The sequence below is a fragment of the Chlorocebus sabaeus genome, chromosome 21 (genome assembly GCF_047675955.1).
Source record: "Chlorocebus sabaeus isolate Y175 chromosome 21, mChlSab1.0.hap1, whole genome shotgun sequence".
Classification (NCBI taxonomy): Eukaryota; Metazoa; Chordata; class Mammalia; order Primates; family Cercopithecidae; genus Chlorocebus; species Chlorocebus sabaeus.
In genome coordinates this window covers 23,256,053-23,281,913 of record NC_132924.1, presented here as the reverse complement: position 1 = coordinate 23,281,913, position 25,861 = coordinate 23,256,053, and the positions used below count along the sequence as shown (strand labels likewise).

The following is a 25,861-nucleotide window of genomic DNA, read 5'->3' as shown; positions in this document are numbered from 1 at the left end:
AAGTCTTTTTGAAGATCAGTTTAAAAAGCAATTAGGCAATTACATTAGAAATCATAAAAAATTCCTTTACAGGGGAAATAAAAAGAATAACTGTCTTAATTGTATGTAAATGGCAACTTATGTTTGGAAGTAAATATCTGTTGCAGATGAAGATAAGCTCTGGAGAACTACTAGTTGAGGTGATGAGTATCTTAAGTGAGGGCAGAAACACTGGTGCTAAAGATATATGTAAAGACTTTGAATAAAAGTATTCCATGAAATGTTAGAGCAAAAAAGTAATATCTATATTTTTTAAAAAGCCATAGCATCACATAATTTTTGATTTTAAATAAATGTGAATAACTAAATAAATTCAAATCATAAATAGATATTTGTTTTATCTCTATCCCTAAAAGTTGTATACATTCAGGTTGTTTAAATCCTCTCTGGGGGAGAGAAGAGGTCTTCTTTAGGCACATACAGTGAGGTCCTAAGCAGGCCACAGAGATGTCAAGGTGGAGCTTCTGAAAGAAAAGGTGTACAGGAAGAGGTCAAAGAAGGAAATGTAAAGACAAGACTACTATCATAATCCACAACAGGATGATGAGGGTTAGGGTGTGGACAGTGGGAGGAGAGAAAGGGAGAGCAATCCAGAAGCCCACACCAAAAAATGATGGATTGTTTATTTTGATGGCTCTTTCGTTTCCTGTAGGTAACAATTCCAAAGCTTTGAAGCTTGGGAGCCCAGAAATAATGGCACACACACACAAAAAGAAAGAAATGCAGATGTAGAGAGAATGAGTAAATTCAGATGAACAATGACATAATTTTGCATGTTGGACTTTGGGTGATGGCTGGACATTGAGGTAGAAACTAGCCAAAATTTCATCCAGATATTTCAGTAGTTCAGCGAGAAGCACTGAGTACCTTTTATTGGCAAAAATTAAAAACACTAGAGATGAACTCAAAAATGGGCAAACTCTAGTATAGACCGTCAAAATGCATACAATTTTGGCAGGTAAACAGAAGCTCTAGAATTTGTATATAGGAAGGCTTTCGAGGCAAACCCATCTAGTTGGATGTTAGAAACAGAGGACCTGATTTAAAATAACGTGGCATTATTTTAAGTACAATTCTGGCTAATTTGGGATAGGAGCATGAGGATGCTGACAGAGATTGAGGATCATAAGGTACTATTTCATCCAACAACTTCTTTGTTCTACCACTGAGTAGGAAAAACAGAACAACTATTTAAAAATGCACTTAATTCCACAAGAAATGCAGAGTAATGTGTAAATAAGAGTATCTGGTGCTCAAAATATGAATACAGTTCAGATTTAAAAGTCAGGGCTGAAAGTAGGGACTTACCATCTAAGCCAGATGATTAGATGAGCTCTTTGAATAAAGGAAGTTCCTCCAAGAACTGAAAGGACATTATTGTAAGTTTCAAGATGAGGGACAGTCTTCCTAATGTCTCTAATTGAGATTTAGGTCTCCACTTGAGAAATGGATCAAGGTCCAAAATTGTGTCATCCTATACGGCAGCTACTAGCCACAGGTGGTTATTTACATATAAATAAATTAAAACAAACTAAATTAAGTTTAAAATTTAGTTCCTCCTTTTTAATCCTAGCCATATTCCAAGTGATCAACAGCCACTAGTGACAAGTAGCTACCATACTGGAAAATACAGATAAAGAACACTTCCACTGGACAGTGTTGAAGTATCACAGTAAAAATAAAGACAAGATAAGGGATATTCACTGACCTTGAATTTCTAAAAGGAACATGTGCAACCTGTAGAGAAATATTTTTACCTTGACCATAATGATGGTAACTCTTCTTGTAAGTCAACATTAAACTCTTCAAACACTTTCTGTGCTTTCTGAAATTCTTCTTCTGCCTAGGAATGAAACATAACATGTGTTTACACTAAGAAAGACCATTTCTATACACAACAGCATCATTTAATATAAAATAAGAATAGTCTTATGGCATCTTGGAAACATTTTGAGAAGGAGAGTATTTGGTTAAAAGCATATCCTTGTTTTTCAATTAAACAGGAAACACTAAGAATCCCTAAAACTGGAAACTGGATCGATTACAATGGTTGCTCTTGCAGTTTCTGGCTGAATCATTTATTCTACAAAAATGTGTTAGCTGCCTGCCATGTAGACAGCTCTGCTATGGATACTGAACATGAATGTATCCCCAGCAAATTCCCAGTCTAGTGGAAACTCTAAATAATTACATTACAGGATGTATTTATAAAAGGGACTTACAATGTGTTATAGAGCATGCTATGTGGAAGGTGATGCTGAATGCTAAAGAATCAGAAAATGTTTGCTAAAGGAGGGGGTAGGAAAGACATTACAATACACAAAGGTGGAATGCCTTGATATGGAATTCTAGCTTACCATGTGAACTTGTCAGACTGCTTTACTACTGTGTACCGCACAGGTTGTTTTGAGTATTAAGGAAAGTTAATGTAGATGAAGTGTTGAACAGGATGCCTGGTATCTAGGAGGCCTCTCATGAAGGGCATTTATTATTGTGAACTGCTCAGAAACTGTTGTGTAGCTCTGGCTCATGGTATGTTTATGGAAGAAGGCGAGGAGGGGAAAGGAGACTTGAAAGTTGATCAGGATAGGTGAGTTACAGCCAAATTGTGAGGGTCTTCTATGCTGTACTAAGAAATTTAGCATTTTTCGTAGAGGTAATAGAAACCATTAAAATATTTAAGCAGTGAGAAACATATCTTGATGTAGAAAGACCATACAGACAGCTGTGTGTAGGCACATAGGAAAAGGCAAAACTGGAAGAAGAGGGTGTACTTAGGAGATGACTTCAGTTAGTCGGCATCTGTAACTTGCTGATATACATGGTGAAAGCTACTATTAAAACTTTTCTAACAGAAAATTAGTTTTATGCAAATCCACACGTCTGTACTCTCAGACAATCAAAAGTCACCTCTGAGAATTTCAGCTTGGTGTCCTATCTGCATCTGCATTTCAGCACTGAGGGTGGACCACAGCTACCTAAGGAAGTGCGGACACGCTACTTTCTTTGATCCTGCAACATTGTAGGTCAAAGTTCATTCTGATCAAAACGTGTGAGTCAGTGTCCCCCATATGAACTGTACAATATAATGAAAAGCCTTATTTCCATTAAAAATAATAAAAAGCACTATGTTTCAGTTTAAATTCTGTTCAATTTCCAATCTCCTTTTTTTTTTTTTTTTTTTTTTTTTTGAGACAGAGTCTCGCTCAGTCACCCAGGCTGGAGTGCAGTGGTGCGATCCTGGCTCACTGCAAGTTCCACCGCCTCCCGGGTTCAAGCCATTCTCCTGCCTCAGCCTCCCTAGAAGCTGGGACTACAGGCGCCCGCCACTACACCCGGCTATTTTTTTTTTTTTTTTGTATTTTTAGTAGAGACAGGGTTTCACCGTGTTCACCAGGATGGTCTTGATCTCCTGACCTGGTGATCCGCCTGCCTCGGCCTCCCAAAGTGCTGGGATTACAGGCTTGAGCCACTGCGCCCGGCCCCAATCTCCTTTTACAGAGGAAACACTTAATTTTAAAAAGCAAAGCTGCAACAGGTCATAAAATATGGAGAGTGGTATTCACCCTAGGCTCAATCCCTACCTTAGAGATTCGACTCTCATCCTTCCTCTTGGAGCTCTGCAGAGCTTCCAGATGGTGGCGGGCACTGTCATAGTCCACCAGCTTCCTGCTGCGCTTGGCGATGCGATTCTGTCAACAGGAAATGCACTCACTAAGAAAGAAGCACGGACATAGAGTCTCCCTTTGACAGCCAGGTGCCAAAATGCTTTCCTTGTCCAGAGCTGCTGAGGATCTTGACTGGAGATCAAGAAGAGCTGGAGTTTCACTAGCTAAGTGACCCCTGAAAATCAGATGAATGCCTCCAATCCTTTGTGTGGAAGCCATTAGATAAATATCTTCCCTTTTGATAATAATTAGGATAATCATGAGCAGCTGAGGGCAGTTTGCAGTCAAAGACCAGAAAAAAATCCAGAATTGGTCAGGGAGAGAAGGCAAAACTATACTCATTATTCTCTAGTCTAAATCTTTAAATGTTGTATTCTGAAGATAGTGGAAAACTACGTTAGATTTGGTTTTATAATTCTAATAACACTCACACCAACAGCAGTTCTATAAAAGCAGATTTACTTCCTAAGAAATCTCTTTTCCTACAAGTGATTCTCAATACTTTGTTCATTAGAATCCCTTAGACTAATGTGTCATTTGGAATAGCTGGTGGCCAAAGACACAGGGCCAAATGGGCAAGCCCTTTCCCATGGGTCAACATTGGAAGCCATGAGAAAGTCTGAGAACAAGACATTCCCTTGAAGTGTGGATGCAAATGAGGTGACATATGGCTGCTAGGGGATAGGCATAAAGCCCTGCTCATTTCTATGGAACATTTCCTCTTAACAACAACAACAACAACAACAACAAAAAGCTTTAAGCTGCTTGAGGAGGGGGCACCAAACCCTTCTACCCACAGGTGCAAGCAAAGATCTACTGCTTCTGGGGGAGTAGTCAAAGCAAAACCAATGTGGCTCCGGTAGAGACGGAGAGCCTTCTGACCTCTAGATTTTAGGCAAAAATAATTGTTATAGGCAAAAGGGTAAAAGAAAAAGTCTCAAGGGGCATAAAAGCTTCCTAGGCCCAAGACCTGACTCCTTGGGCCTAGGAAGGAGTGGACTGTTCCAACTTGGGCAGGGAAGGAAACTTGCTCAAATCCAACCACAGTTATGAGGCTGACTTTGCCTAAAACAAGGCCGGGAAAGGATTTAAAACAAACAAATAAAACAAAACAAAACAAAAATCCAAAAGCCCTAACTCCACTAGAAGCTGTAACACTGAAAAACAAGCAATAGTGGCCTACCACTGGAGGAGGACAGTGCAAGGAGAGAGACCCCTTCTGCAATGTAGGCATACAAAGACAACTAAAATCTAATAAGCAGCAGCCACACTGAGAAAAACCCTCCAGCACCTAAGGGCCCCAAAATCAGGCTTCAACCTAAGAATTTGAAAATATTACAGATGTTAAAATATAAGTACAAGGCATTAGCAGTCTAATTCTGGAGGAATTTGAAAGCTGTAGTGCACTGCAGTAACAATAGCAAAAAGAAAGCCCCAATCCAGCTCGGGTCCTGACTAATTGATTCCAACTATCATATTAACGGCCTGATAAAAAGGCTGGCCAATTTTCAGACATAAATATGATTTCAGTACTCACTATCCTATACATGATGTCTGGCATTCAATCAAAAATTACAAAATACACAAAAACAAACAAACAAAAAAACCCATGAGAAAAGATAAAGCAAACAACAGAGACAGACTCAGACAGGACCCAGATGTTGGAAGTAACAAACAGGAATTTTAAAATGAGTATGACTAATATGTTAAAGTAACTAGTTTGAAAAAGTCAACAACAAAGATAATCAGATGGGGAATTTCAGAAGAGATATAGAAACTTTAATGGTCAAATAGAAATCAAATTGAAACACTAGAAATTTTAAAAGTTCTATCAGAGAGGAAAAATTGATTCAGTGGGCCCATCACTAAACTTGAAAAAGCTGAGGAAATAAACAGTGTACTTGAAGACAGGTCACAATAAATTATTTCCATTAAAACACAAAAAGGAGAGAATTAAGGAAAAAAGAGAGAGAATTGAGCATATAAGACCTACAGTGCAATATAAAATGGTCTAACATAATATAATTGAAGTCTCAAAAAGAGATGAGAGAATAAGAAGCAATATTTCAAGAGATAATGGCAGAAAATTTTTTTAAATAATGAGGACATCCAAGTATAGATCCAAGAAACTCAGAGAATCCCAAAAAGGAAAAATACCAAACAATACACATCTAAATACATCATAGTCAAACTGCTTAACATCAAGAATAAAAGAAAAACATAAAATAAAAAGGTAAGAATTACAGGTTGCTAATCTTCAGAAACCATGCAAGCCAGAACACATTGGATGATATATTTACAGTATTAAAAAATAAAAGTTAAAAGAAATCTGCCAACTCAGAATTCCACACCCAGTGAAAATATCTTACAAAAGTGAAGGTGAAATAGTTTTTTTTTTCAGACAAACAAAGGCTGAGGAAATTCATTGCCAGCATAAGAATTTTAATATGAAGTGGAGCTACACAGAAAAATGAGTACCAGAAATGATAAAAGTCAATGTAAAATATAAAAGATTTTGTTTTCCTACTTTAGTTGCTTGAAAAGGTAACTGATTATTCAGAGAAAAAAAACATAACTAATATATTGTGGTGTTTATAATATATGTAAAAGAAAAATGTATGACAATAACAGTGCAAAGGAAAGGAGGTGGGAAATGAAAGTGTACTGCTGTACGGTTCTTAAACAATACATGAAGTAATATACATTATTTCAAGTTAAACCTAATACATCAAAGATGTATGTTATATACTGTAAGGCAGCAACTAAGAAATAAGTTAATAAAGAAGTATCTATGTGTCCCAAAAATATGAGCAATTATTATATGCCAATTAAATAAATTGTTATATGTCAAATAAATGAGAAAAAAAGTAAAAATAAGTATAACTAATAAGGAAGTATCATAAAATATACTGATTCCTGAGCCCTACACTAAGAGATTCTGATTTAATTAGACTGAGGCAAGCCCTAGATATCTACACTTTAAAAAAAATCTTCCCCATACTCCAGTTATGCCCAGTTATTTGAAAAATAAGAACTAACCCAGGAGAAGATGCTTTAAAAATTTTGATATGGTAGGAAAAAGAAAGAAAACACAATAATAATGTAAATGGTTATGGCTTACAAGGCATTGTCACATCTGATGGATCCTTCTAGCAACCTATAGAATGAGTGTTTCAGGGATTACCTCCATTTTACTTTTAGGAAATGTGAAGCGGTATGAGATTAGCTCTAATTTGTCCCAAATTGCTCAGCAAGTCTGTGGCAAAAGTGAACTGAATTAGAAGTTGGCCCCAGTGACCAGCGCCAGGAGTAGGGTGAGGCAGGTGAGGCAGGTGAGACAGGGCACAAAATTTAAGAAGGCCCCTTACTCTCATGGTCATGTGAGTTCAGGGTTAGCAACTGCCTCCTTCTAATTTGCACCACGGGTTCTTTGCTCACTTCATCCAATCTCATCCCTGCTTCTGAGTCTTGGTTAGTGCTCCTTCCAACAGCTCCCGCTATCTCTCTGACAGACTTTATGAGTCAACTACAACCTGTCACTCTATGCTATTCTTCTACATACCCTTCAGGACTGGTGAGAGGTGAGTTGGGGCAATTAACCTCTTTGGCTATTTCTAATTGCTTTCATTTTCCCTGCACCAACCACTTCCAACTAGGATACTGGCAGAAAGCATGGAGATACACACCCAGTCACTCAAAGGATGCAATGAGTTAGCCCAGGCAGATTAGAGTGGAAACCCTTCAATTAGGTATGGTGAACACCATGTGCCTATAAGGTGACAAGGCTCATTACTTTTAGCAAAAATCTGTTACCTTCAAAGGAGGTTATCCCTTGAAGCAGTGGCCTGTGTAACTATATGCAAACTCTTATAAAGCTCTTCCTTATGGACTTGCCTTCTAGCTTGGGCATTGCCTTATTATCTTCCAAGTGGCAAATCTTGATTCTCTGAAGATAAATTTGATTTTTGAAAGCAGCTATGAATCAATAACTTTTAAGTCTTAGAATACAATGGAAGAGTACACTGGGTAATCTCATTTTTGTTCAAAAACAAGAAGCAAAGTAAATAATGTGACTCATTTTCTTATGTAATTTTTAAGTCAATTACAAGGATAGCTTACCATGGTAAAAATGACTATTTTGAAGAATATCACTCACTTTGATGCATATATTTTGGGGTTAGAAAAGACAAATTGATCTGATTTCTTTACCTATCTGATATTTGGGAAACTTGGGGGTAAAAACCCAAATCTCCTGAATAACGGTAAGGTTGACACATATTAGCTTTTTTAAATAGAAACTTACATAATTCTTATTTAATCATCCAATAGGAAACTTAATTAAATTACATTATAAATTTAACTGACATTTCTTGAAAAAAGAAAAATCTTGAGATTTCTCATTGTGCACTGAACCTCTATAGTTAAAAAATAATTTAGTATACACTTTTTAAAATTCTATAATAATTCCAATTTGGAATTCATTTTGGTACACTGCAGTAAATACATGCCTAGTTGCTCATGCATGGCTGCCAAGATAGAATCCAAACTATATTTTACAATAACTGCTCATAGTTGTAAGCCTGCCTGGGTTGGTAACAAGCAGGTTCTTATTATAACATTGATTTCAGATGTCAATGCTGCATAACAGAAACCATAACTCAGGGTATCCTGCCAATCACAGCTGCAACATCATCCCTCATGAATGGTCCTTCACAGACCTCACTGATGGGCTCAAGTAAATATTTGGAAATTTGCGTGAAGTTTTAACTGCACATGGCCTGTCGATTTCAATAGGAGGCAAGGAAGTCAACTGCATTACATGCCTCAAAAATTCTCCACTGAGTATTTTTAATCATAATCTTCCTTTCTATCAATAACTCATTCATTACAAAATCACTCAACACTACTTTCATAAAGTGATGGAGTCTATACCTACTTCTAACTTCCATTCACTGAGTAAAGGCACACAGAATAACTTAAGTCCATTTTCACATAAAAACGTCTTTCAAATATTATATACAGCTATATTCTCACTCTCCAATTCCAAATTATTTCCTTTCCAAGTTAATAGCATAGGTATTTCCTCAACTGTTAGTTGTGTTATATGGCTTTGCAATTATCTATCTTGGTTGATAGCCTCTATGTATGCTCCAGTTTCCTAAATGTGGCTTGAGGGAGAGACAGAGAGAGAGATTCAGCCTTTTTCCATGATACATATAAACCCTTAACATATATTTACCTTACCTTCAGGGCAGCCAGCAAAAGATCTAGATGATATTGTTTCCAAATCTTTACATGCTTCAGAAACTGCAGGATCATCTTTGTATGTGACCTCAACCATGGACCCCAAAAAACTAATTACTCAAGGAAAAGTTATAATGAGCTCTTCATCTTTCTGACATGGAATAAACTGAGAAGACCAGCCAACATAATCTGTCATAATTTTATTTTAATCTTTCTGTGTTTTGATAAATGTAATTCTGAATGTGCTTGTATTCTGAAATTACACACTCCTAGACAGTGCGGCCAATTTCTAAATATAGTACAATAACTAAGATCTTCCAATTTTATTAATGATACTAAGCTTTTGCTCCTGAAACTCAAAAAACTTTCAGATGTTTGCTTCTCTAGTCAGTCACACAGTCTTTATTTGTTTAGCTAAGTCATACTATGAACATACATCATACGAGTAATTCGAACAAGTTGTAAGCTGCTTTGGAATTTTCAGGTAAGAGGATACAATTTTTCCATAACCTTGTCTGATTTCTTAAGTATTGCTTTTAAGGAGATTAAATTACCATGCAATAAAGGTGATGGTAGCAAGAGGGAAGAATAGGAAGCCCTGGACTCTCCTTCCCCACAAACATACAGATTTAACACCAACACATGAATCAATTTTTTGTTTGTGAGACACCAGAAACTAGTTGAATGGCTCCTGAACCCTTGGCAAGTGCAAATCCAGCCACATTGAAACAAGCAGGAAAAGGGGAGATACCTACTTGCTATCCCTAGCACAGTGCCATATAATCAAGAGGGAACCTTCAGCTCCCTGCTTCTCAGTGAAGAGTGAATAAGTAGGACTGAACATCTAGCATCCCAACTTTTCTGACTTCTATCCAAGAGAGTGTCTTCTACTTGCCTGTCTTGGACAGCTGACAAGTCCAGCATACACTAGTCCCTGGGTCTACAGAGAATAAACAGAGGTTTGAACATGCATGCAGGCACTTGCCATAGCTCCTCTCCCTGGCTCAGTATAGAGCAAGCAGAAGGAAATAAACAAACAAATAAAAACACACTTCTAGGTAGTATGGCCTACCATACAACTAGTTGCCACAACCCCTCCCCTCAGTAAAAAACACCGAGGTCCCTGCTTCTATCTATGCAGGGAAAGAGTTAAACAAGCATCCAATGATACAACTTTTGTGGGTTTCCAAAGAAAATGGCTTCCAAAGAAAATGAGTCTTGCTTCTCTCAGAGCACTGAAATGACCCAGCATTCTCTAGATGCCTAGGGGTTGCTAAGAACAAAGAAAGCAATCAGAATAGTCAAAAGTTTGAGAGGCTTCTAAAATCTATGACTGGGATGATTGGTGAAGGTCTTCTCCTATATGGAGCTAGTCCACAAAGATTAAAAGAGGTGGCTGTTTTGTCTAATGTGAAGATACCAACATAGAGAACCAAGGTAAATTTAAAAACAGGGAAATACGTATCAAATAAAGAAACAAAATAAATTTACAAATATCAACCCTAATGAAATGGAGATATATGATGTGCCTGACAGAGAATTCAAAGTAACTGTCACTCAGATCAGGATAATAATGTATACACAAAGTGAGAAATTAAACAAACCGATATAGAAAATATCAAACAGAAATGATAGAACTGAAAAATACAATAAGTGAACTGAAAAATTCACCGGGGGAGGGGAGTTCAAGAGAACATTAGATCAAGCAGAAAAGAGGATCAATAAACTCAGACAGGTCATTAAGAATCATTTGGTCAGAGGAACAAAAAGAAAAACAAATGAAAAATAGTGAAAAAAGCTTAAGGGATTTATGGGACACCATTACATGGACCAACTTATGCACTATGGGAATCCCAGAAAGAGAAGAAAAAAATAATCATAAAGCTATTGAAAGAAATAATGACTGAAAACTTCCCAAGACTGGGAAAGAAAATGTTCATTCAAATTCAGGAAGCCCAAAAACTCCAAATGAAATGAACCCCTTAAAGTCTACACAGAGACACATTATTTCAATTGTCAATTACAACAATGGAATTTCAAAATAGCAAGATAAAAGTGACTTGCTCACATACAAGGGAATCTCTGTAATACTATTAATGGACTTTTAGCAGAAGCATGCAAGAAGGGAGTCAGATGACATATTTAAAGTGATGAAAGAAAGAAAAAATTGTGAAACAAGAGTACTTGTTTCTTGTATTCTTAAAGAAGAGACAAAGACATAGCTAGACAAACCAAAGCTGAAGGAGGTCATCACCATTAGGCCTACCTTGTAAAGAATGCTAAACAGATTTCTTTAACATGAAATTAAAGGACACTACACAGCAAACAATAGCATAAGAAAGTATAATATTTGTTGGTAAATGTAAATATATAGACAAATATAGAATACTGTATTACCGTAACAGTGATGGGTGAATCAGTTTCAATTCTAGTATAAAAGTCAAAAAGACAAAAATGCTAAGCATAACTATAACTAAACAATATATTTATGGAAACACAATATAAATATATGCAAATTTTGACAATATAAAGTATACACGGAGTGAAAATAAAAGTGTAGAGTTTTTATGGGTGATTGATGTTAATTTAGTTCTTAGCTTAAAATAGACTGTAATAATTATAAAATATTTTATCTAAATTCTATCATAACCACAAAAATACATATGGAAGGTACACAAAAGTAAAAGAGAAAAAAATCAAAGCGTATCAACACAAAGAAACAACAAAATACAAAAGAAATTAACAAGAGAGGAAAAGAGGAACAAACAAACAATAAGACAAACAGAAAACAATGAACAAATTTGTAACAGTAAATGCTTTCCTACTAATAATTACTTTAAATGTAAGTTGATTAAATTCCCAGTCAAAAGACATAGAGTGGCTAAATGAATTTAAATTAAAAAAAGATCCAACTATTTGTTGTCTACAAGAGACTCACTTAAGATTACAGGACACACATAGGCTGAAAGTAAAGAGATGGAAAAAGATATTCCAGGCAAATGGTAACCAGAAAAGACTAGGGATGGCTGTCCTTATCAGACAAAGTAAACCTTAATTCCAAAACTGTCACAAGAGAAACAGAAGGCCAAGGAATGATAAAAAGGTCAATCCCTCGGGAAGATTAGCAATTATAAATATAAAGCACCTATATATATATAAAACAAACATTGAAAAACTGAAGAAAGAAACAGATAGCAATATGATAATAATACAAAACCTTAATACTCCACTTTCAATTACATATAGAACCACAATTTCGATCACAATTTCAATTATAGACAGAATATCAACAAAGAAACAGTAGACCTGAACAACACTATAGATCAAATGGACCTAACAGACATATACAGAATATTCAAAACAACAACAGCAGAAAACACATACTCTTAAGTTGCACATGGAAGATTCTTCAGTCTGGAAAGTATGTTGGGTCACAAAACAAGTCTTAACAAATTTAATAAGACTGAAATCATACCAGGTATCTTTTCCAAACACAATAAAATAAAACTAGAAATCAATAGCAGAAAGAAAACTGAAAAACTCACAAATGTTTGGAAATTAAACAACACAATTTTGAACAACCAATGGGTCCAAAAAGCTATCAAAATGGATATTAAAAAGTATCTCAGCACAAATGAAAACAAAAACAAGTAGCAGCAAAAGCAGTACTAAGTGGAAAGTTTTAGTGATAAATGCATACATTAAAAGGAAAGATATCAAATAAACAACCTAACTCTACATCTCAAGGAACTAGAAAAAGAACAAATGAAACTCCAAATTGTCAAAAGAAAAGGAAAGATAAAGATTAGAGTGGAAATAAGTGAAATAAAGATTAGAAAAACAGGAAAAATCAAGGTAACTACAAGTTGTTTTTTTGAGCAGATAAAAAATTTAACAAACTTTTATCTAAATTAAATAAGATAGAAAACTCAAACAAATATAATCAGATATGAAAGGCAATATGTTACAACTGATGCCATAGAAATAAAAAGGTTAAGAGACTAATATGAACAGTATATACTGGCAAACTGAATAATATAGATGAGACAGATAAATTACTAGATACATACAACCTACGAAGACTGAATCATGAATAAATGGAAGGCTTGAACACATCTTTAAGTAGTAAGGAGATTTAATAGGCAACCAAATACCTCCCAACAACAACAAAACCAAGACCAGATGGCTTCATTGGCAAATTCTACCAAACATTTAAAAAAGAATTAATGCCAATCATTCTCAAGCTCTTCCAAAAAGATCGCAAGGAAGAGAACACTTCAAAACTCATTGTCTGAGGCCCTGATATCAAAGTCAGACAAAGACACCACAAGAAAAGAAAACTACAGACCAATATCATGATTAATACAGATGCAAAAAAGCACTACAAAATACTAGCAAACTGAATTCAACAGCAGATCAAAAGGATCATACATCATGACCAAGTAAGATTCATTCCTGGGATGCAAGAATAGTTTAACATATGAAAATCAATTAATGTGATACACCACATCAATATAATGAAAGATAAGAATTGCATAATCCTTTCAATAGATGTAGAAAATGCATTTGATAAAATTCATTACCCTCTCATGATAAAATGCTCAGCAAACTAGAAATGAAGGGAAATTACCCCAACATATCAAAGGCCATATATGAAAAACTTACAGTTAACATCATGTTCAATAGAGAAAACTGAAAACTTTCCACTGACACCAGAAACAAGACAAGGATGCCCACTCTCACCATTTATTTTCAATTGAAAAAAATTAGGCAAGAAAGAGAAATACAATTCATCCAAATTGGAAAGCAAGAAGTAAAATTGTACCTGTTGGCAGACACTGTGATGTTCTACATGGGAAACCCTAAAGGCTCCACAAAAAAACTGCCAGAACTAGTAAACAAATAAGAAAAGTTTCCAGATACAAAATCCACATTAAGTAATTAGTTGCCTTTCATCATACTACCTGACTTCAAACTACACTACAAGGCTACTGTAACCAAAACAGCAAGGTACTGGTACCAAAACAGATATATAGACCAATGGAACAGAACTGAGGCCTCAGAAATAACGCCACACATCTACAACCATCTGATCTTGGACAAATATGACAAAAACAAGCAATGAGGAAAGGACTCCCTAGCTATATGCAGAAAACTTAAACTGGACCCCTTACTTACACCTTATACAAAAATTAACTCAAGATGGATTAAAGACTTAAATGTAAGACCTAAAACTATAAAAACCCTAGAAGAAAACTTATGCAATACCATTCAGGACATAGGCATGGGCAAAGACTGCATGACTAAAACACCAAAAGCAATTGCAACAAAAACCAAAATTGATGAATGGGATCTAATTAAACTAAAGAGCTTCTGCACAGCAAAAGAAGCTATCATCAGAGTGAACAGGCAACCTACAGAATGGGAGAAAATTTTTGCAATCTATCCATCTGACAAAGGACTAATATCGAGAATCTACAAAGAACTTAAACAAATTTACAAGAAAAAAAACAACCCCAACAAAAAGTGGGCAAAGGCTATGAATAGACACTTCTCAAAAGAAGACATTATGTGGCCAACAAACATATGAAAAAAATCTCATCATCACTGGTCATTAGAGACATGCAAATCAAAACCACAATGAGATACCATCTCATACCAGTTAGAATGGCGATCAGTAAAAAGTCAGGAAACAACAGATGCTGAAGAGTATGTGGAGAAATAGGAACACTTTTACACTGTTGGTGGGAGTGTAAATTAGCTCAACCATTCTGGAAGACAGTGTGGAAATTCCTCAAGGATCGGGAACCAGAAAGAACATTTGGCCCAGCAATCCCATTACTGGGTATATACCCAAAGGATTATAAATCATTCTACTATAAAGACACACACACATGTATGTTTATTGCAGTACTATTCACATCAGCAAAGACTTGGAACCAACCCAAATGCCCATCAATGATAAACTGGTTAAAGAAAATGTGGCACATATACACCATGGAAGACTATGCAGCCATAAAAGGATGAGTTCATGTCCTTTGCAGGGACATGGATGAAGCTAGAAACCAACATTCTCAGCAAACTAACACAGGAACAGAAAACCAAATACCACATGTTCTCACTCATAAGTGGGAGCTGAACAATGAAAACATGGACACAGAGTGGAACATCACACACTGGGGACTGTTGAGGGATGGGGGGCTAGGGGAGGGATAGCATTAGGAGAAATATCTGATATAGATGACATGTTGATGGGTGCAGCAAACCACCACAGCACATGTATACTTATGGAACAAACCTGCACGTTCTGCACATGTATCCATTATACTTAAAGTATAATTTTAAAAATTATTAGTTGCCTTTCCATACACTAATAACAAACTGAGAAAGAAGTTAGGAGAGCAATACCAATTACAATAGCATCCAAGATAAATACTTAAGAATAAACCTAACTGTGGAAGTGAAATGATTTGTACACTGAGAACTATAGAATATTGATTAAATAAAGAAGGCACAAACAAATGTAATGGCATCCTGGGTGTACAGACTGAAAGACTTCCTATTGTTAAAGTGCCCATACTACCCAAAGTGATCTACAGATTGAATGCAATCCCTATCAAAATCTTAATAGAATTTTTAACAGAAAGTTTTTTTTAAAATTCTAAAATTCACATGGAAGCACAAAAGACCCCAAATAGCCAAAACAACTTTGAAGAAGAAAGACAAAGCTAGAGGCATTACACTTATTATTTCAAAATTTGTTACAAACCTCAGTAATTAAAACAGTATTGTCCTGGTATAAAGACAGTTATATAGACCTCTGGAACAGAATATAAAGCCCAGAAGTAAATCCACAAATATTCAGTCAACTGATCTTCAAAAAGGGTGCCAAGAATACACAGTTGGGAACAGGTAGTCTCCTCAATAAATGTTGCTGGGAAAACTGGATATTTACATGACAAAAAATTAAATTGGACCTTTATCTTATACCATACACAAAAATCAACTTAAAATGGATTAAAGACCTGAACTGTAAGATCTGAAACTGTAAAACTCCTAGAAGAAAAGCTGAGGGGGAAAGGCTTCATTTTCTAAATGAAGATGTTTTAGAATAGACATTGGTGTTAGCAATGGTTTCTTGGACTTGACACCAAAAACACAGGCAACAAAAACAAAAATAGACAAGAGGAACTACATCAAAGTAAAAAGCTTCTGCTCAGCAAAATAAACAATGAAGAGTAAAAATGCAAGCTATGGAAAGGGAGAAAAGATCTGAAACCACATGTTTGATGAGGAGTTAATTTCCAAAATATACAAAGGAACACCTAGAGCTCAATAGGAAAAAAACTAATAAACTGACTTAAGAAAGGGCAATGGACTAGACCAGACATTTATCCAAAGACCTACAAACAACCTCAGAGAAGCAAACAATACATAGAACGATGGTTGCCAAGGGCTAGAGAGAGCTGGAAAATGAGAGTTGCTAATTAACGGGTATAAAATTTCAGTTATGTAAGATGAATAGTAACAATACTGCATTGTGCAGTTCAAAATCTGTTAAAGGGTAGATCTCATGTTAAATGTTCTTACTGCCATAAAGTAAAAAATATAAATAAAATAAAATAATATTGAAAATAAATTGCAATGCAATAAGCAGTACTCTTAAGTGTTTACTATTGTGAGACTGTTTGCTCCACAAACACTACAAATCCCAAGGCAAAAATTGAGTGACTAACCAAAATTATCTGAGGATGTCTCAAAACATGTTCCCTGGTGCACACAGTCTTACAGAATTTTTAACAATTTCATTTTTTAATTTCTCAGAGAATTTTTAAAACCCAATTCACACCTGTTAATGAGGTTGCATTTGCCCAACTACTCAATAAAGCACTTTGCTGCCTAATATGGTAACATCATCGAAAACCCACCGTTTGGATTTGCTCTCTGTGGCATTTTGTCAATAGGTCTAACACATCTAGTCTGATCCATTTAGGTTCATTTACCATGTACCAACCCTGTTAGTTTAAAAGCCATCTTTACCTCCAGAGTCAATTCCAAATCTATAATATTCAATCCTTCACTTGTCCATTTACCTCTGTAATAGATTCAAGGGTCAAATAAGATCAGTGTTTTAGACATAATATTTTTAGGTCCAGATGCAAATGTATTTGAAATGCTTATATCTTAACATTTTAACTTCTACCTGAAAATTTCAATGAGAGAAAAACTATCCAGGTTCACTATAAATGCATGCAAAATAGACAGTAAACAAGGAAAGATCAGATTTTGCTCTCACATTTACAATTGAATTTCTGCCTTCCTTGTGACCACTGGTTATTCTAATGGAAATCCTTGTCAAATGCTATATAATAAAAAGTTTTGATTATAAAGAAGATTGGAATTTTTGGCAGCTCTGGTTTATGATTTTATATCTATAGGTTTAAAAAGACTTCTGTAGAATAATAAAAGCTGAAGCAGTTCACTAAAGGCGAAATGTGATTTCTGTAATGACATTTCTTTTCAAACTGATAGGAACAATATAAAAATCCCATGCTTAAATAAATGAAAAGTTACCAAGTACCTTTGATGTCAATTTGAGGACCTTTAATAATTTTTTTCTTGCCCATGTTTCAATAACTACATGACCCCATTCAACTCCTTTCTTTATAGATACAGAGTAAAATACCTTTATATCAGGAAATTGCCCCAGGTAGGTATCCAGTGTTAGCAAGGACCCATCCACAAGTTTTTGATGGAAGTCTTCCCATAGCACATCACATTTCTAAAAGAAAAAAAGAAAGAAAGAGACCACTGCTGAGTTATTTTAATTGGATACCTTTCACCAAACTCCTAAAAAGTATCTGAAACTATAAAATTAGACAAGTAATACTTTCCCAGATATGAGATGCTAGGGAAAAATGAGAATCATTTAATAACACAATAACATTTTAAGGCAATTTGGCCACTGGTTCTAGCTAACAAAACAGGCTAGCTCATTAAAATTATATTGCTGATTCTAAATTACCAAAGAATGCAGAAACTTCAAAAGATCCCCATAATCCTATAGATGGACTTTGGGGCTAAGAGAATAATTCCACTAAGACAATTTGCTTCTGAAGCACTCCATGAAATTAGAACACAATCCACACTGAAATAAACAACAAATCATTTCTGAATCCTCCACAGGGAAAACAGAAAAGTTACAGTCATATTGGGAAAGGTCTTACCATTTATGCAGTATCAATTACATTAAACACACAATGAATATTAGGCATTAGTATTATTACAACTAGTATTCCCACTGTCACTATGTTAAGGCATTCTCACAATTGTTTTGTGAGAAAAGACTTTGTTATTTCCACAGTACAGAAGAGGACACTGAAGCACAGAGATGTCATATAACTTGGCCAAGGTTATGCAGTTGATAAATGACAGACAGGTTTCAACTCAGATTTGTCTCCTTGAACTCGAAGCCATGATATGAAAGTCATAATATGACTATCACACCGGGCTGCCTCACCAGAGGACTTTTTAATCCCAGCTGTGTGACTTCGGGGACCTAGACCTTCCCGAATTTCAATTTCCCCAGTTAAATGAGGTAGCAATGTAAAGTGCTTCACAGAATTTCAGGCAAATAGCAGGTACTCAAGAATGTCATCTTCAATTTTCTCTCACTAGCACATTCTGGGTCTCTTGACAGAGTCTGCTCTTTGTCACCCAATCTCTATCCCTTCTTCCTTCCTACTAACTGAACCTCCCATTTTAGCTGGGCACTTGGCCACCTAGGATAAAGACTCTACTTCTCAGACTCCTTTGCAACCACGTGCGGTCATGTGGCTGTGTTCTAGACAATGGGATATACTTTCAGGAAGTATCCTGAAAAAGAAGGAAGGAGTGGGCTGTCTTCCAGACTTCATCCTCCTTGCTAACTGGCATGCAGAAACAAGAGCTGATGGCCAGTGCTCAGAGAGCACCTTGCCCCTGAAGCCAGGCTAAAAATGGCAAACATGGGCCCCTCATACTTGGGGCCAATATGCAATGCCTGCACTGCCGACCTTTAAATTCCTCTATGTGAGACATAAGTTTTCATCTTGTTAACACACACACACTTTTAAAATTTGCTTTTGTTTCTTTTTCGCACTTTGAAAAGTAGTCCTAATTTTTACAAATCTCAATTCAAGAATTTTATGCAAACCAAAACATTCAAATCCACTGTTTAAAAAGGCTCAACTGCCGACGTGAGTAGACCCTCTGAACACGCAGTATTCAGTTTCTTCATCATTACAAGAGCCTATGTTTGCATCTGCAACTGAGGATTCCAAAAATCCTGGAAGCTGCAAGAACCAAGGTAGGATAACAGCCATTTCCTTAAAAAAGAAATGCCAACAGTGGCCTTTGACATACATAGAATGTAATGTAGTGTTTTGAAAAGTTATTAACACAAATTTTCTATTATTCCCTTAAAAATTCTTTTCTTTCGTGATGAATTTTCAGTTATACCACTAATTAGAAATTTACAAAGTGTTCAGCAACATGATGTTGAAATACTGTGTTTTAATTGAAGAAATATGAGAAGATGCAATTACTTAATAATTGCATCTAAAAGTAATGTGTGCAGTCTGGTTTGGCCAAACCTACATCCTGAAAGTTTTTGAAAGATGTAAAAGAACCAACAAGTGCTTTCTTCATAAATAAGTCTCTGTTAGTATCTCAGTTATAAGAAGATTATGAAGCTCAATGTCAGGATGTCAGAATTGTCATGGAGCAGCCTAGGACTCTGCTGTTAACACCTGTTTTCCAAAGTCGCACAGACATTCAGTGCATCACCTATCAGACCTTCCCCTGAGCTCTGGCTGCCACATCAAACTTAGGTCATCCGTACTTAAGTGAGCTGCAATAACTCACCTGGAGTAGCGGACATGACAAACAACTGCTCTTTGTTTTAACAAAGAACTTGGATGTGAGACAATCTGTGACTGGCAGTTGTCTCACATCGGTAATCATGACATGTACCAAACACTGAGTAGGTAGAGGACATCCACACAAAGGCGGTAAGTGTCCTATTAGTAGGTACAATTATTTTTCTCATTTTGTAGATGAGGAAACTAAAGCCTAAGAAGATTAAAGAACTAGTTCAACATCACACAGCGATACTCAGTCTCTGGTCCATCCTGCTTTCCACAAAGCAAAACCCACTTACTCCCTTCCCATCAGCCAGACAGCCCCCAGCCAGAAACCTGATTTCAGGTGTTAAGACATGTCTAGGGCCAAAGCCTTCCTGAACTCAAATTCCTTTTAACACTCTGACTTTGTGCTTGTCTTCATGAAGTGAATATCTGTGAATGGACTAGCTGGTGTTAAAGTGGAATGGACGCTCTTCTGAACTCCTGTCCCTGCATTTGGGGAAGGATAGTCAACAGGGGGATTGAGATGAGGGGGTGAAGTTGGGACACAATTCACACTGTGATCCATGTCTGCTAGAAATGGGCTGCTAAGGCTTGTAGAGAGGACAGAAAAATGATATTGTCATTTTGCAAAAAGGAATCTTAAAATACTGCCCTCTACCCAAGTGGTTTTATGATCATCTTCACTTTTATTTTCTTCGAGATGGAGTCTTGCTCTGTTGCCCAGGCTGGAGTGCAGTGGTGCGATCTTGGCTCACTGCAACCTCTGCCTCCTGGGGTCAAGCAATTCTGCCTCAGCTTCCTGAGTAGCTGGGATTACAGGCATGTGCCACCATGCCCGGCTAATCTTTTTGTATTTTTATTTCACAGTTTTGGCCAGGCTGATCTCGAATTCCTGACCTCAGGGCAATTCACCCGCCTCGGCCTCCCAAAGTGTTGGGATTACAGGTGTGAGCCACCACGCCTGGTCCATCTTCACTTTTCACTGTAAGTTTGGCGTCATCAGGCAGCAGAACTGCACAGTGCCTTCTTAGCACACTGTCTCACCTCATGATTAAGACTGTGAAGTGGGAAGAGCAAGTCAGGGGACAGGTGGACTGAGCAAGGCTCATGGGAGCCTCATGGAAGCCACCCCAGTTCTTACCTCGCCAACCATTTTCACATCTTCCCGCCCATACCAATCCGGCTCATAGACTTCATGTAGTGACTCCGTGAGCTTCATGGAGGCCTCTTGCATGCCTAGTGTCGGAGAGAAACAACTCCTGTTACACAGAAATGGGTGAGGATTCTCTTCTCCCTTCCTCCACTTTTTTAAGTGAGAGGAAAATATTGACTACTTGCTAAACATTTAAGGAAAAATTATAAAGGCACAGCTGCTGCTTGTTTCTGCTGTCGTATCTTTCTTTGAGGGTTTCTAAGACTTATCACATTGCGCATTTTCTATTATTCACTTGACAGTGATAGATATGGGGTCTCGGGAAAAATCAACAAATATCCTTCTCTGAAAACCACAATAGTCATAATGTGTCCTATTATGTGTGCTATCATTTGCCAAGTGGTGTCAGATGCTAAGAACACTGGTCCATACAACCACAGAGTTCTCAAACTAAAATTAGTCCTAAATGAATTTAAATACAAGGCACAAAGCATTTTTAGAAGGGACTAGAAGTAAAAACTAATAGGATTATAGGGCATAACAGTCAAAAGTGGTTAAGTGGCCTAAAATGGTAAACATGGTTAAAGTGGTTAAATGGTTAAGTTTTAAGTGACCTAAAATTTTTACAAAGAGCAAAGAAAAAAAGTTTGTCATTTTTCAGTATAGTAAGTCCTTACTTAATGTCATCTATAGGTTCTTGCAAAGTGTGACTTTAATCGATATGAAGAATAATGAAACCCATTTTACCCAAGGCTAATTCATATAAATAAGAGTTAAGTTCCCAGGACATATTTTTCACAGACACATCACAAAACTTCTAACTAAAGGTCAACACACTTCTAATATTGAACATTGAAATAAATGAGAGCAGTACATACATTTAAGAAAGTTTAATAAAAACAAGTAAGATAATTATTTACTTGCTTACTCCAGTTTAGGGTCATGGGTGACCAGATCCTCTCCTAGAGGCTCAGAATACAAGATGGGAACCAGTCCTGGACAAGATGCATATTACTGCAGCGCACACTCACTCACCCACACTCACTGACATGCCAATAAACTTCACCTGTATATCTTTGGGACGTGGGAGGAAGTCAAAGTACTGAGAGAAAACCCGGTGTACAAATTCCACACAGACAGTGGCCCTGGCCGAGATTTTTTTTTTTTCTCATCGTTATTATAACAAAATGATGTTGAATGAAACGATGCTATTTGAAGACCTGCTGTATTATTTAAAACTATGAATGCCGTTTCAAATCAAAACGCTTAGAAATTTTAGGGTTCCTAAGCATTTGGGTCTCAATTTTCATTAGGGATACATTTGATATGTTGCAAAACTATGGTTTGCAACATTAAAGAACAACATTAAAGATACATGCTTCTGAGCACAACATGGTGACATAAAGTAACACCCAGTCCTTTTTAGTCTCTCCCAAGGACCCCCTGCACAAAGGTTAATGTACGTACTGAAAAGTCACAAAGACAGTTCATGGCTGAGAGCAAAACAAGGTGCCAGGAAGAGCTGGGGACTTGGAGACACGCCTCTGGCGGAAGACTCTCCCTGAGAGTGGAAAGGTAGGTACGAGCCTTGCTCAGTCCCCTGACTTGCTCTTCCCACTTCACAGTCTTAATCATGAGGCGAGACAGTGTGCTAAGAAGGCACCGTGCAGTTCTGCTGCCTGATGATTCCAAACTTAAGAGTGAAAAGTGAAGATGGGCCGGGCACGGTTGCTCACGCCTGTAATCCCAACACTTTGGGATGTCGAGGCAGGTGAATTGCCTGAGGTCAGGAGTTCGAGATCAGCCTGGCCAAAATAGTGAAATAAAAATACAAACAAATTAGCCAGGCATGGTGGCACACACCTGTAATCCCAGCTACTCAGGAAGCTAAGGCCAAGACATCAATGTGGCCAGGTCCCACCTAGCGAGGACTAGCGGGGATAAAAGGGGGCTGGAAACAGGGAGAGGAGAGGAAAATCAGAGCACTGTCATGAGAAATAAAAACCACATCCTGTAAACTTAAGGTCAGTGAATCCTAAGATGAAAATCATTTGTTAAACTAAAAACTCGACACCCTTGCTGGATTGGAGGTAGCTAATTCTGGGTTCAACTGAGAGAAAAGAACAAACTAAAAGATGTCTTAAATGACAGAAGTATATCCTTGAGAAGTATGTATAAAAGTCCACATGTGACTTGGAGTTTCATAGCACCTGTGTTCTCTTTAGACACAGAACATCTCCTTTCCCTCAGAGCATCACTGGGCACATTCCAGGAAGCCCTTGACAATGAGGTATCCTGCCCACATGAGCTGAAGTGACTTGACCACCATCAGATGAAGCCCTGGCAGAGTCTGGGGTAGGAAAAAAACAGTATGACTCAAGACTCTGGGGACTCTGATGAAACAGAGTCGTGTAGGTGAAGGGACAGCAAACAAGAGACAAACCTGAATCCGACCCCTACCACTCTGAATCCAAGCAAGGGGGATGCGTTCTCTCGCGATATGGTCAACACTGAGGTGGAAGCTACATTATCCCAAGTGTCCAAATTCACCCTCACCCAAGTACAAGCAAATCTCTATCAAGAAATATATCCCTCAAATTCATACCAAGTGTTAGTCACTAGTGGACCCCCTTCTATAATCCAGATGCCAAAAGACTGCTGGCATTTTCTTTAAATCTTTGTCTTAAGTCTGACGGAAACTATACATAGCTGTGTAGATAGGTTTTTAACAATGTCTTAAGAGAAGAAAAAGAAATTTGGCACTGTAGGCCAAATAATCTTTGTGATGAAAAATAAAATCATGAATATAACCTTAAAATAAAATTATATAAGACTTTAATCATCAAGACTAAAAGCATGATGTTGCAGTAAATATATCTATTAACAGCCAAAAGTAACTACTAATTACAGGGTGGATAAGTGGTGATGGATCATTTGGACAGAAGTCATTTTGACATGGAAATTGTTTTGAGAACATCTCTTCCATAGGATGCACTTTAATGGATACACAGGTGAGAGGCTGCAAGCCTAGCTCCAGACTGGCAGAGCTTTTAGGGATTTAGGGATTACTCTGCTGACAGAGTGTGATGGGTAAAAAAAAGCTAAAATACCCATTCCCTTCAGAGTAATTTGGCAACATCAAAGCAGAATAGGTGCTAAATGCTACCTCTGAGGTTGAATAATATACAATATCCAAATTTTCTTAAAAGATTAGTGATTTCTAAAACTGTAAGACAAACCAGCATCATATATAGAAGAATCATTATTATTTTGCTATTGGATGGGAACCACTTCACTCTCTTCAAAATATTGGACCTTCTCCAAGACATTTCATAAAATGTTGTCTATTCCCATTCGCAGCCAAATTTGTGAGCTTCTATTTTCATCCTTTAAGACTTGTTGCATAGATTGCACTACTTTATACATACTCCTTGCTTAAAAATAGCCTGAGAGTATGTGTTTTAGTTAAAAATAACATCAGTTAAAATAAATAACCAGCAGCAAGGATAAACCATTAAAAGAACGTCTAAAATACTGCAAGTATCTAGCAGCTTTGTCCCATTGCTTAGAAAAGAGTTGTGTAAAAAGACAGCAGCTGCCTCAAAGGAAAGCAAGAGTGGGCATCTTTTTCTTAGATTCTCAAGGAGAACAAGGATGGGACCAAGAGTTGGAATAAAATAGGCAGTTGGTGAAGTAACTCAAGAATAGTCAACCCTACCCCTTAGTTATGCCTACACATAAGACACATAAACAAAAAACTATTAATGACACCACCTGCACTGTGCTCCATTTAGAGAAAGATCTGGCATGTTCATCATCCATGTGTCTGGCCCCCGCTGCACATGCATGCCAGTGACTCCCAATTCTAAATTCCTACTGGATATCTCCACTTGGATGTCTTATTAATACCTCAAACTTCACATGTCAAAAACAAACTTGTAAATTTTCCTGTCCAAACCTGCTTCGTCTCCTTTTCTCAGTTCTCATGAATGCCACCCAGTTGCTCCAGTTCGAAAACTGGAAGCCATCCCAGATTCATCCTCCCAAAGCTCAGTCACCAATTCCACCTGATTCTCAAATCCAGCCCCTTCCTTCCCTGCCCACTGCCCTTCCCTGGATTAGGTACTCATCACCTATGATTTAGATTAGAAAACATAATCCACGTAACAGGATTTAGCAAAGTAGCTGGCACAAGTTACTGTCAGCCATCATTATACGAAATATTTTTGGAGGCAACATAACAAAATAATTAAAACTATTATTTGCAATTAATCAGCCTTTGTTAAAAACTTGATTCCTTTACATGTGACTCATGTGATTTTAGGCAAATTATTAATCACCTATAACCCCAGTTTTCCAAAGTGTAAAATACCCATAAATATACCTGCCACAAGGTTATAGGGAAAATTACATAAACTGAGGCATGTCAAATGTTTATCTCAGTGCCTAGCACTTAAGTGTTCAGTAAGTGTTAGCTAATAGTATTATTGAAGTATTGAACTAGACTTCTACTAAATCTCCATGCAGTTGCACTTCTTCTAGCCTGAATTCCACACAATCACAATAACTATTTTTCTAAAATGCTAATCTGATCATGGAACTTTTTCCCTTGCCTACAATAACTCTAACGATGACTCTCCTGTCTATTGATAGAATAAAATTCCCGTATGATATGATACATGAAGCACTTCTTTATATAAATGCTGCCCGCCTTTCTGTGTTTCATCCAGCTCAATTTTCTGCTTGCATCTAACTGCTCTGTTTGTTCCCTCAAGAACCCATGCTTCCTTCTGCTTCCTGGTCCAGTTGTTTCTTCCACCTGCAATGTCCCTCTGAAATCTATCTTTCTC

The 25,861-nt window shown here is 37.0% G+C and overlaps 1 protein-coding gene across 3 annotated transcripts in view; it reads right to left on the bottom strand.

Annotated features, from left to right (window-relative positions):
* LOC103226200 (amphiphysin) overlaps positions 1-25,861 on the bottom strand; it is a 251,796-nt gene that overhangs the window by 96,430 nt on the left and 129,505 nt on the right. For all 3 annotated transcript variants that reach the window (XM_073008951.1, XM_073008950.1, XM_073008949.1), the window contains 4 exons: positions 21,000-21,094; positions 17,638-17,733; positions 3,624-3,731; positions 1,797-1,882 (listed from right to left, as the gene is read on the bottom strand). In XM_073008951.1, the coding sequence (XP_072865052.1) occupies positions 1,797-1,882; positions 3,624-3,731; positions 17,638-17,733; positions 21,000-21,094 (385 nt within the window). The remainder of the gene's footprint in view (positions 1-1,796; positions 1,883-3,623; positions 3,732-17,637; positions 17,734-20,999; positions 21,095-25,861) is intronic.